Source organism: Rhinoderma darwinii, chromosome 3 (assembly GCF_050947455.1).
Source record: "Rhinoderma darwinii isolate aRhiDar2 chromosome 3, aRhiDar2.hap1, whole genome shotgun sequence".
NCBI classification, from domain to species: domain Eukaryota; kingdom Metazoa; phylum Chordata; class Amphibia; order Anura; family Rhinodermatidae; genus Rhinoderma; species Rhinoderma darwinii.
Genome location: NC_134689.1, coordinates 368,308,036 through 368,321,560, shown reverse-complemented (window position 1 = coordinate 368,321,560; position 13,525 = coordinate 368,308,036). Strand labels below are relative to the sequence as shown.

Sequence of the window (13,525 nt, the reverse complement as noted above, 5' to 3'; positions counted from 1 at the left end):
TATGCTAGGTTTTTCCGAATCTTGGACAACCCCTTTAAGGCTAGGGCTCTGCACCACATTGTTGGGTACAGCAACCATCACACATCCTCAACGTTTCTAAGAGAAGAAAAATATTCCCATGTGAGAATTCTTGCAATTCTTTTCTCTATAAAAGGAAACATTGTGGCGTTTTTGCTGCAACTATCTTATCCTAATCCCGTCAATATTTAAATAAATATATTGCAGGTTCTGTTCAAACTAAAGATAAAACGTGTCCGAGACAATATTAATAAACCTGCCCCGCAATAGACTTGCCACAAGCACACCTTGCAATGGTACACATGTGTAGAAGTAATAGGTACAGAGAGCTAAATACCTCCACCTAGAGCTTCTTCTATTTCTTTAAGTAAGGAAAATTCTGTATGTGCCACAAATGTAAGAGCCACGCCTGGGTTATTTGCACGGGCCGTCCTGAAAAGACAGGGTTAGTAATAAGTGAATAAAGCCCAACAGACCATATAGAAAACTAGAATTTAGCAAACCGAGTTCTACTAGACATACCTTCCAGCACGGTGAATATAGGAATCAACAGACAAGGGGAAATCAAAGTTTAGCACTGTAGAGACATTCTGAAAGTCTATTCCTCGAGACACTCCATACTCGCTGTCCTGGCCCCTGAAAAAACAAATGCAGCAGCTGAGAAGAAAGGCAAGAGTAATAAGGAAAGACAAAGCTAATACACAAAGGTTTTTACAAGAGAAAACTATATTTGCATTAGAATTATATCACCGGCAATAATAATTAATGGGCTGATCAGAACTGCAAAGAATTAAGCGGTTCACATAGACTATACTAGAGAACAAGGAAAATGGTAAGTCATGGAAATTAATGGATCACTTGCATTAAAGGGGCTGCTTATAGGTTAGAAACAACAGCTCTGCTTTTTTTTCCCCCCAAAAACCGCAGCCTCGTCAATGGTCTGAGTCTGCCATTGTGAACGGAGCTGCGCTGCAATACCAGACAGTCCATAGACTAGCGTGGCGCTGCCTCTGGAAGGAAAAAGACCAATTATTCTAATATCGTACGGCCCCTTAAATGTGTACAGCAAAGTATAAATAAAGGTCAATAAATGAATAAGGTGCGAATACCAGGATAGTCGTATTCAAAGGACTAAAAAAGGCAGTGACAATGAGTCACACAAAATGACAATAGAGAGTGTGATTGAGGTCAGTGGGTTTTACAGGAGGATCTAAAGGATAGAATTAGGGTATGTTCACATGTAGAAGATTTTTGGCGGAAATTTCTGTGTCTGTCCCATTCATTTGAACGAGGCTTGCGGAAAAAAAGACATGTGCATGTTGCAGAAACAACCGTATTCACATGTAAAGAACATTTTCAGTTGCAGAAATTTCTACAACAAATCTGCTGCGTGTGGATCGACTCTTATAAGTCACATTGTCCTTGGACTACTCCTGCTCCTCTTCGCTATGCACGGCTTCTATTTGCATGAATGATTGAACCATCATACCCTGTACTAGGTCAAACATCGGAAAACAAGATGATGGATAGGATGAAAGTGGTTCCAGCGCTTAACGTGAACCATGAAAATATGGACCATGGATACAGGAGAAGGCACAGGGAAGGTGACATCTCCACACACAGTCAGCAGGACAAACCGCAGTGCTGTTGTAGATGCACAAAGAAAAGAATGTAGGAGTTACGTCTTACTTCTCTCCTTTTCTGCCCTTTTTTTTGCCAGCCGGTTTCTTTTCCTTCACACTAGCATCAGATAAGGAGAGTTCATCCGATGCAATAATATAATCATAGAAGCCCCGGTTGAACTGCTCAATGATGTGACACCTGAAGAATTAAAAAATACAAGGTCTCATTTTATCACAAATAAACGGCCACATCAAGAAAATATTTTATACCTGCTTACTAACTCAGACACTGTAAAATAGCAACAAACCACAGATACACATCACCTTTGAATACCATATTTCAGTTAATATAGTCAACATAAAAAATTGAGTAGCTTTGTAAATACACTGAATTACTTATCCTGTTTTACAGTGCAGCTACATTCATATTTCTGTAGGTTGCCATGGAAACAGTCAATAAGATTGTAGTCAGACACACCCTAACAACTTAAAGAGGCTCTGTCACATTAGAAGTGGCCCATCTTGTACATAATGTGATGGGCGCTGTAATGTAGATTACAGCAGTGTTTTTTTACTTAAAAAACGATAATTTTTGACGGAGTAATGACCTATTTTAGCTTTATGCTAATGAGTTTCTTAATGGACAACAGGGCGTGTTTTACTTTTTGACCAAGTGGGCGTTGTGGTGAGAATTGTATGACGCTGACCAATCAGCATCATACACTTCTCTCCATTCATTTACACAGCACATAGTGATCTAGCTAGATCACTATGTGCAGTCACTTGCTCACATATTAACGTTACTGAAGTGTCCTGACAGTGAATAGACATCACTACCAGCCGGGACGTGAGGTCTATTCAGAATCCTGACACTTCGGTAACGTTTGTGTGAGATTTACAGCACATCAAGTGTAATCTCTTTTTAAATGAGTTTACAGTGTAATCTCGCGAGATTACGCTTGCCTTGCTGTAAATCTCACACAAACCTTACCGAAGTGTCAGGATTCTGAATAGACATCACGTCCCGGCTGGTAGTGATGTCTATTCACTGTCAGGACACTTCAGTAACGTTAATATGTGAGTAAGTGACTGCACATAGTGATCTAGCTAGATCACTATGTGCTGTGTAAATGAATAGAGAGAAATGTATGACGCTGATTGGTCAGCGTCATACACTCCTCTGTACAACGCCCAATTGGTCATAGGGGTAAAACACGCCCAGTTGTCCATTAAGAAAGTCATTCGCATAAAGATAATATAGGTCATAATTCTGTCAAAAATGATTGTTTTTCTAAATAAAAAACACTCCTGTAATCTACATTACAGCGCCGATCACATTATGTACAAGATAGGGCACTTATAATGTGGTGACAGAGCCTCTTTAAAGAGGACCAGTCACCACTCCTGACTTGTCTGTATTAGTAGATAATTGTATTCCCGATGAAATAACAATTCTGGAGCATCTTTTTTTAGAATTCTGCATTGTGCTGTTCCTGTTAATTCTCCTTGAAATCTATGAATAAATTGAAAACTGGTGCTCCTTCAGAAATTGACAATGTTCAATGAGTGCCGACAGAGTGAGACTGTAGGGACACACTCCTTTGACAAGGGGAATGGTAACACCCAGTTGTCAATTTATTCCTAAATTTCTAGGAGGAATAACTGAGGAACAGAACACCATAGATTTCTAAGAAAATATGTTCCAGAATTGTTATTTATGGGGAATACAAATATTTGCCAGGAGAGGTGACTGGTCCTCTTTAACTGAGCTTTTACCAAAGGGCTGTATGTAACCGACCTCCAGGGTGTCTAGCAGAGTACAGCTGTTCCATCTTACAAGAATGGGTCACTTCATTAATCACTTCCCGTTTTGAGGGTGTAATAGATATTTTCCAATGCCGAGCGATGATTAATCACGTGGCAAGGATAATATTGCCAATCACTACTACCAGATTTCTTGGGATATATTCCATTCCTAAAAAGCACAAAGCCAAAGATGGCTCCGGGAGGATCTGATAGGACGTGACCGTATATATCAAATTAAAACTGGAATCACAGTTGTTTTATTACCGGGCATGTCCACCACATATGAAGAGAAGTCCCCTTAAATCCGCATTGCCTCCAACAGGACTCCGATTTAGATTTATCCATTTGATCTAACCTAACTGGAGTAAAATACCACCGCAGGAAAAGTTTCTGTGCCATCTCCCAGTGGTTAATACCATGCGAGACCCTCCTTACCCAAGAAAGACCATGCTTCCAATCAGGTAAGGAGAATTGGACTTCAAAATCTCTTTCCCAGATAAGCATTTGGGAAGATTTATCTGATGATAGATGCTCAAAAAAGGAGTTGTAAAATGTGGATATCCCCCCCAACACTCCTAGATGACAATGAGAAAAAAACAAAAAAGAGTTAAAAATTAAGAGTGGTAATATCTACATATCGCAGGGCGTACCTAATCCTAAGAAACTTATAAAAATCTGTCGCTGGAAGGCTGAATTTATTCTGTAGCACTTCTAGACACAGGATTTTTAAAGGGGGGTTTGCAAGTATATTGGTACCCACGACGGAGACTGCAAAATACCCGCGATTATATGGACTTTGCCAACTTTCTACATAAACTACATAATACACTTTTACATCGGGTGGTTTCAGCGTTAGTGATCGTATTCCTGTCATGCTCCTGGTGGTCCACATTGGTTTAGCGGCGAAGGGGTATTGATATACATTATACATGGTGGTTATGGGTAAATATCTTATATTCCTGGAGATCTATGTTGCTTTAGCGATTAAGGACATAATGAACATTGATAAAAGTAAAAAAGGAGATACACTTGCCCCTAGTGGGTCAGTCTGCAGGATCTTTTGCGTGTTCCTAAAACAAGCAGTCTGGAAGGATATCCTGCAGAAAATCATGATGTTCTGTTCCATTTTCAGTTAACTGGTTGAGGGGCCGAGCTTAGCAGGAATGGGACTTAAATGATCAGTGTGTCTTACTGCAGACAGGGCAAAGGGGGAGGGTCCTGCTGCAGCCAGTTGTCTTAGAGCCAGATTCAGGATTGTGAGGAGAGGGAAGGGAAGACATGGCTAATCTCATCGGACGCATAGAGGAATTCTTTATAGATTACCCAATTTGAATTCAATACGAGACAAAATAGGAACAAACTAAAGGATTAAGGTAGAAATTGCTGGGATATATTTATGCTTTTGTGCATTTTTCATGTTTAGTGTTTTTTTTTAACCATTTATTGCGATATTATATTGCTCAGGATTGTGGGGGTCTTGGGCAGGAAAGTGTACCCAAAAATGTAATTTTATTTAATAAATAGTTCCTGAATTATTTTAAAGGTCAGGGCTGTTTTTTTTCTTCGCTTTTTTTTTTTATTATGAAAACTACAAATCCCCATGTCACACATCTATAGTGTAACATTATAAAATTCTGTCTTCCTGCAGTGGTCACTAGGGGGAACTCACTGCACAGGAATTTTTACAGCTCTCATTGTACACAATAATAATTTCATATGCAGTGAATCAAGTTTTGCCTTTTACTGTATTTTTTTTTCCCTGAACTGCTCAGAGAGGGATTTCCAGGCACTCGGAAACCCCTGAACTCTCTCTAAGTAATATAAATAAGCCATGCTATAAATGTCAGATCAATAACAAGGGGGGAGGAGCAGCATCTGAGGAAAAATACCACCTAGGTTTTCAAGATCAGAAAGGGTAACTGTTGCCAAGCCCAACTGGAGGTAATGTATATTCATTATCAGGACACTGCAGTAACGTTATAGTGTGTTTATGTGACTTCACATAGCGATATAGCTATATCGCTATGTGCTGTGTAAATGAATGGAGAGAAGTGTATGACGCTGATTGGTCACTGATTGGTCACTGATTGGTCACCATCATACACTCCTCTGTACAACGCCCACTTGTTCATATAGTAAAAGACGCCCATTTGTCCATTGAGAAACTCATTAGCATAAATTAAACATAGGTCATAACTCCGTCAAAAATGATCATTTTTCTAAATAAAAAACACTGCTGTAATCTACATTACAGCGCCGATCACATCATGTACAAGATAGGCCACTTATAATGTGGTGACAAAGCATCTTTAAGGTGAACCTCCATTCTATACGATTGAAAGGATTTCTTGTACTTACCGTGACTGCACTGGCAACTCTGAGTTCAGCACACAGGATGGGATACTAAACTGCTCTAAGAAGAGCTTAAGCCGATAACTCCTCTCCACTTTATTTACAAATATAATGGTTTTCCCACGGATAAGGGAGAGTTTAAGAAGTGTATAAAGGAGAAGAAACTTGTCCTCCTCCTCGCACTGGATGTGATACTGCGTGAGCTGAGAGCTGTCAGGCAACTGAGACTCCTCCAGCTTAAGGGTAACCTAAGGAAGCAGAAACATTCAATTAAAGAGGCCACAACACTGCAAAACTAACAAAAACGCATTATGGTTCGGAAATATCCACATACTTGGCAACAGGGCTCAGAGTACCCCCATCATTACAACTAAACTGGGCACCTCATTAGGTCAAGGAGGATTAAAATCCCGAAAGGTAGTTTCAGATAGGCTGTTCTGGTTTAGAAATCCCATTTTTACATTTCCCTAATAGGAAATGAGTTAATAGAGGAGAGTCCCTCTTTCAGGACCCTCATCTATAAAACTTAAAGCAGCTACAAAGACCATCTGTCTCTCACTCTCTGGATTACCCGGCATGGTCATGCATTACACCGATAGCCCATTACGTTCAATGGGAACTGTGCAATGCCTTCTGTGGTGTCGCTGCAGGGAAAAATTAAGAACTTGCTTACAGATTCCCACAGATTTACTGCCGATCCCAGTAGCGGGATATCCTGTGATCAGCTTATCTTTAAAGGACCCTTCTAACAAAACAACCCTGTACATAACCCATTCAATAGTGCAATGTTCTTTTCAAAAACGTCTCACCGGATTGTGTAGCACAAGCTCCTTTAAGGCCTGGACATCCTCGTTGAACGTGGCAGACATGAGGTATGATTGGTAGATATTTGGAAGTTGGCTAAAAATATCAAAAACATAACTAATTAGAATAAACCGGAGATCACCTATCAATCTAGTATAAGTGGCGTACATAAGAGATCCATTACATGGTCCAGAACCATTCTACTCACCATAGCAAGTTTTTCAAATCTTCTTCAAAACCAAATGAGAAGACCAGGTCAGCCTCATCAATCACCAGAGCTTGGAGGCTCTCCCGTAAGCACAGGGTCTTCTGGTTTATGTGAATTAATACTCGAGAGGGTGTACCAACCACAATGTCTGGCTTCTCCATCAGGATTGGTCTAAACGAGAAAGATATCCTGTTAAGAAAATTGGATGACCAAATTTGTGGTGCCAAAATTTTGCTTCTCCAAGCCTAGTTCTTACCTCTGAGCAGAAACATCTGCCTGGCCGGAGATGTCTGCAATTTTAATATCTCGCGCACAGTAGGTGGTCAGCTGTCGGACCATTTTCTGAACCTGGTGGCCAAGCTCCTTTGTAGGTACAAGGATCAGAACTCGAATGGCTTGTTCAGAGACCGTCTGTATAGAGACAATGGAGTGAGTTCACTACTTAATACATATTATGCAATACTAAATTCAGTGAGCAGACTGGCACTGGGACACTAATGTCTACATACCATTTTGGACTGTAGAAGGTTCTGTATTATGGGTATGGAGTAGGCTGCAGTTTTACCCGACCCAGTTCTTGCTCGTGCCAGTAGGTCCTTGCCCTCCATGCCCAGTGGAATGGCCTTCTCTTGAATTAAAGTTGGCTTTGCCCATCCTAAATCTGCAACGGCCTATAGAGAAATAAACAGCTAAGTATGCTTTCCAATACAAAGTAACATTTGGCCGGCAACTTTAACCCGTTAGTAACCGCCAATACGCCTTTTCACGGTGGCCACTAATGGGCTTTATTCTGATGCATAAGCCTTTTCGAGGCGCTGCATCAGAATAAATAAACAGAGCAGGGAGCCGTTAAATCTCCCTGCTCTCTGCTACCAGAGGTAGCGGAGGGCATTCCTGCTCGAACGTGTGAGATTGATATTAGTATTGATCTCACCCGTTTAACCCCTCAGATGCGGCGCTCAAAGTGCCGCATCTGAGTTGTTTTGGAGAGAGGGAGGGAGTTCCCTCTCTCTCCCACCGACACCCGGCAATAATATCGCCGAGTGTCTGTGTCTCCGGTGGCAGCCGGGGGCCTAATAAAGGCCCTCAGGTCTGCCTGTAGTGAATGGCTACTAGGTCATGCCAGAGGCATGGCCTAGCAGATGCCTGTCCTTTCTAAATGGATAGGCAGTAATACACTGCAATACAAAACTATTGCAGTGTATTATAAAAGCGATCGGAGGATCGCATATTAAAGTCCCCTAGTGGGACTAGTAAAAATGTTAAAAAAAAGTTTAATTAAAAAAAAAATGAAAAACCCACTTTTTCCCCTTACAAATTGCTTTACTATTCAAAAAACAAAATAAAGTTAAAAAGTTACACATATTTGGTATCGCCGCGTCCGTAACGACCCCGACTATAAAGATATTACATTACTTAACCAGCACGGTGAACGCCGTAAAAAAAAAATGTGATAAAAAAGTGATAAAAGTCGCATCTACTCCAAAATGGTACCAATAAAAACTACAAGTCTTCCCGCAAAAAAAAAAAAAGCCCTCCTACAACTGCATTGGCAGAACAATAAAAAAAATGTTATGGCCCTTCAAATATGGAGACACAAAAACAAATAATTTTGAAAAAAAAGCGTTTTTTACTGTGTAAAAGTAGTAAAACATACAAAATCTATACAAATTTGGTATCGTTGCAATCGTAACAACCCGCTGAATAAAGTTATTGTGTTATTTATATCACACGGTAAACGGCGTAGATTTAGGACACAAAAAAGAGTGGCGAAATTTCAGGTTTTTTTCTATTCCCCCCCCCAAAAAAAGTTAATCAATAAATAATATGTACCTCAAAATGCTGTTATTAAAAAATACAACTTGTCCCGCAAAAAACAAGACCTTATACAGCTATGTCGACGCAAAAATAAAAAAAGTTATAGCTCTTGGAATGCGACGATGGAAAAACGTAAAAAACTACCTTGGTCATTATGATTTAAAGTGTAGCTAAACGTTCGACAAACTTCTGACATGTCATAGTGACATGTCAGAAGTTTGTATTGGTGGGGGTCCGAGCATGGAAACCCCCGCCAATCGCTAGAACGAAGAAGCTGAATCGCTCATGTGATCGCTCAGCTGCTTCGTTACTGTTTGGCTTTTTCCGGAAATAAATGTATCGGTGTACGGACTCCATAGAAAGTCTATGAGCCCGTACTCCAATACATCGGCTTTCCGGAAAAAGCCGAACAGTAACGAAGCAGCTGAGCGCTCACATGAGCGATTCAGCTGCTTCGTTCTAGCGATTGGTGGGGGTCTCCGTGCTCGGACCCCCACCAATACAAACTTCTGACATGTCACTATGACATGTCAGAAGTTTGTCGAACATTTAGCTACACTTTAAAATAGGCTGGTCATTAAGGGGTTAAAGGGAACACGTCAGCCTGTTTGTTTCCCTCTGTGCCCTTAGATTTGTTGTACTCATAGATTGTAAACGTTTGCGAGCAGGGTCTTCACTCCTCTTGTTTGAATCATTAATAAGTTTTGTCACTAATGTAATGTCTGATATTGTCTGTACATGCTCCCTCTGAATTGTAAAGTGCTGTGGAATATGTTGGCGCTATATAAAGATTATTATTAGAAGTACTTAAGAGTTTATACACTGCAGCGCGATGCCAGTGCAAAGAGGCAGGCGTCTGATGGTTTCATGAGACGTGTGCTCCCCCCGACCTTATGCCGATGACTGACAGCTTTCTACCTATTAGGCCTGATTTACACAAGCGTGTGCGTTTTGCGCACGCAAAAAAAACGCAGCGTTTTGCGTGCGCAAAAGGCACTTGACAGCTCCGTGTGTCATCAGTGTATGATGCGCGGCTGCGTGATTTTCGCGCAGCCGCCTTCATAGAGATGAGGCCAGTCGACGTCAGTCACTGTCCAGGGTGCTGAAAAAGTTAACTGATCGGCAGTAACTCTTTCAGCACCCTCGTCAGTGCATTCCGATCACCATATCGAGTAATCGGTTTAAAAAAAAAAGAGGTTCGTACTTACCGAGAACTTCCCGGCCGTTGCCTTGGTGACGCGCCTCTCTTGACATCTGGCCCCACCTCCTTGGATGACGCGGCAGTCCATGTGACCGCTGCAGCCTGTGCTTGGCTTGTGATTGGCTGCAGCTGTCACTTGGACTGAACTGTCATCCCGGGAGGTCAGACTGGAGGAAGAAGCCGGGAGTTATCGGTAAGTCAGAACTTTTTTTTTTTTTACACGTTCAGGTATATTGGGATCGGAAGTCACTGTCCAGGGTGCTGAACCAGTTTAACTCTTTCAGCACCCTGGACAGTGACTGTCTCCTGCCGGGTTCGGTCAAAACGAGTTCGGCCGAACCCGGTGAAGTTCGGTTCGCTCATCTCTAAGACACTCCGTTCGGATGTTTGTAAACAGAAAAGCACGTGGTACTTTTCTGTTTACATTCAGTTTGACAGCTCTTGCGCGAATCACGCAGTTCGCACGGAAGTGCTTCCGTGCGACCTTCGTGGTTTTCACGCACCCATTGACTTCAATGGGTGCGTGATGCACGAAAGACGCACGATTATAGAACATGTCGTGAGTTTTACACAACGCACTCGCGCTGCGCAAAATTCACGCATTGTCTGCACTGCCCTATAGAGTAATATAGGTGCGTACGACACGCGTGAAAAGCACACGCGTCGCACGCGCGTATATTACGCTCGTGTAAATGAGGCCTTAATGTGCACGGGGAGAAAGCTGTCGATCAATAGCGGGGGAAGCCCACATCTCAGGAATACATCGGACTCCTGCCACACAACGATGTTATAACGCTGCAACATATAAACTGTCATTTCTATTTCCACACAAATAAAACATACGCACACATAAGTGACGACACAGAAATCAGCAGGTCTGTCACTACTTTATGCTGCCCACAGAGAGGGCCACATAAATGGGCTGACAGGTGCCATTTAAGCCCATGATACGTTAAGTAGGACCTGTCCGCTCTCCTGACATGTCTATTTTAATAAATACTTATATTCTCATGAAATAACAATTCTGAAGCATATTTTCTTAGAACTCTGCGATATGTCGCCCCTCTGTTACTACTCCTGAAAATGTATAAATAAATTGACAACTGGGCATTACCTTGTCAATAGGAGAAGTACTTACATAGTCTGACACTGTCAGCAATGATTGAATAATGTCAGTGTGTAGAGACACGTCCCACTGACAAGTGGAATGGTAACACCCAATTATCAATTAATTCATACATTTCCAAGAGGATTACCAGAGGAAGGGCATACTATGCAGCGCTCTAAGAAAAAAATGCTCCAGGAGAGCTAACAGGTCCTCTTTACTGCACAGGAGAGCTGACCGGTCCGTGCCGAAATCCGTGTTACATTGACCTTATTAAATGGAGTTAATTTGTGTGCGGCCGTGTGAACATAGAAGGGGTTTTCCAAATATATGTATTTGTCACCTCATGCCACTTCCTAAGGGCTCATGCACACATCTGTTACAGCTCCATTCTGTTCAGAGCCATTAGGTCTTCTATGGAGGTTCATGAGGCCTCTACTGTACCTCCGTATGCCTCCAATTTCACAAAACAGGTTTCTCCGTATGAAATCCAAAAGAAAAAATAAACGTGGCACGTTCCATCGGCTGTCGTGTGTATGGAGGTATTCTCCGCTAGGATTGTTTCTAGGAGAAAATATCTCTGTACATACGACTCCGTACTAAGGAACTGTATACCCTCTGTCCACTGCCGTTTAGACTTGGTGCAAGGGGCTCTGCCAAGTGCAAGAGCCCTAATATCTTTTTGTTTCTGTTCCTCACCATTTTCAAAATCTCTGTTTTCACTCAGTGAACGAAAGTTATCTTTTTTATGTCTAGAGGCTGAAAATCCAAACAGACCTAATACTTCTCAGAGATGAGCCGTAGACAATTGTATCCAGACCAGGCAATCCTTTGTGAGCTAATCCGTCTGATACATTTAAAAAATGTACACTTGCCTGAAACATTGTAGCAAACTCTCATGACAGGCGAGAAATTTGTGCGGTTGATGATGGATTTAGCTTGCAGCACAAGCGCAGCCCTTTAGCAACAGTCACAAGGACTTTGAATGAAAGGAGCCTGTGGCTGCTGTCCTGTCAGAGATGGGGTCTAAGTCCAGTCCCCAGCACTTGTTGAATATACTAAAGCCCCTATTACACCGGCCGATGCAGCGAGCGTACGTCCACGAGACATCGATGATCGCCGCTCGCTTGCTCCTGTCACAAGGAGCTATGGATCGGGACGAGCGGCCGTTAATCAGATTGCTAGTCCTCATACATTATCCCGTCGGCAGCGCATCTGCCTGTTTACACACCAAGATGTGCTGCCGACAACGATTATAGTTTACTTTTTTAAAACGATCCAATCAGCAGATGATCGAGTGTTTTCTCGTTCATCTGCTAATCGCTGCCATGTTTACACTTATCGGCAACGAGCGTTCTAATAACGCTGGTCTGCCCGATAATCTGCCAGTGTAAAACCCCCTTAACTCTGTTGACACATTTGTACGTACAGTTGCAAACATACCATTGACTCCGATTGTAAAAAAAATAAATAAACCATACGCTGTATGGTAAGTTTTTTGGTTTTATCCGCGATCCTTACCATAGCGAAACGCGTAGTCGACTATTCATTCTAATAGAAGGTTTATAGGTCGGGAAACTTTCCTGGAGTCTCATACCACAAACATGGTGACACAGCGATAATGGGGGGTGGGTTTCTATAGTTTTATCGACACAAGGATGTGAAATGTCTACCTGGATCCACGTGTAATTGTTCCACAAGCACGTGGCTAGCTTACCTACCTGTCCGAAGCCCCAGAAAGGCGGCAGAATTCACAGCCAGCAGGGTTATTACATGTATGCACAACTTTTATGTGATACAAAACGTATGGCTGGTAGCAGCTTTATGAAGCCAGACACATGACGATCACACAAGCCTTTTAAACTGACATATTTGTTTTTCTCAACTTTAGTAGTAACTATAAACCTGATAAAAGCAGCGTACACAATGATGTGGTCCAATGCTGCTAAACTACAAGTCTCAGCATGCCTGGTCAGTCATAACTAGGGATGGCATGATTGGAATTGTAGTCCAGTGAGCAACTGGAATTAATCTCTCAGGGCATTTTCGAATTAGTCCTAGACAAATGTTATATTGGAACGTATATCAAAATCTCCTACGTTCCACACGCCCCTCGCTTCTATAGACACTGTCACGTGTCCTTTAAAAATGTGCTCACCTTTAAAAGACGGTCATCCAGCCCCAGCTCATGAAAGCGTAGCGTGGCCATACCCACGTGTGTAACTGGGGAGGACTGACACCACAGAGATGAACCAGCTAGCTAGAGCGCCACAGCGTATCATAGAGTTTTTACAGGAGGACAGACAACGACGCGTCAACTTTACTGTACTGCAGCGCCATTGTGTGGTAGAGTTATGTATACACATGCTCTCACATTCAGTTCTATACCGCGGAAAGAAGTCTAATGTTTACTTGGAAGATTAAGTATTTTAATAATCGAACAGGGCAAATGTTTGTCTTTTTAATTTTTTACAAACAGAAACAATATACACACTATAACCTGTTCACTAACATCAGAGGGCACGCCATCTGTGCAAGAAGTGTGTGTGGGGGCCCTCCTTCAATGCAAACAAAGCTACAGGTATAATATA

The 13,525-nt window shown here is 42.0% G+C and overlaps 1 protein-coding gene across 1 annotated transcript in view; it reads right to left on the bottom strand.

The window, feature by feature from the left end:
* The window catches only part of DDX56 (DEAD-box helicase 56), a 34,307-nt gene extending 21,121 nt beyond the window's left edge, over positions 1-13,186 (bottom strand). Inside the window, exons 1-9 of the mRNA XM_075855368.1 lie at positions 13,093-13,186; positions 7,320-7,481; positions 7,067-7,221; positions 6,811-6,981; positions 6,608-6,698; positions 5,805-6,046; positions 1,708-1,839; positions 541-654; positions 356-450 (exon numbers count right to left, since the gene is read on the bottom strand). Of these exons, the coding sequence (XP_075711483.1) occupies positions 356-450; positions 541-654; positions 1,708-1,839; positions 5,805-6,046; positions 6,608-6,698; positions 6,811-6,981; positions 7,067-7,221; positions 7,320-7,481; positions 13,093-13,143 (1,213 nt within the window). The 5' untranslated portion in view covers positions 13,144-13,186. The remainder of the gene's footprint in view (positions 1-355; positions 451-540; positions 655-1,707; positions 1,840-5,804; positions 6,047-6,607; positions 6,699-6,810; positions 6,982-7,066; positions 7,222-7,319; positions 7,482-13,092) is intronic.
* Positions 13,187-13,525: the final 339 nt, after the last annotated feature.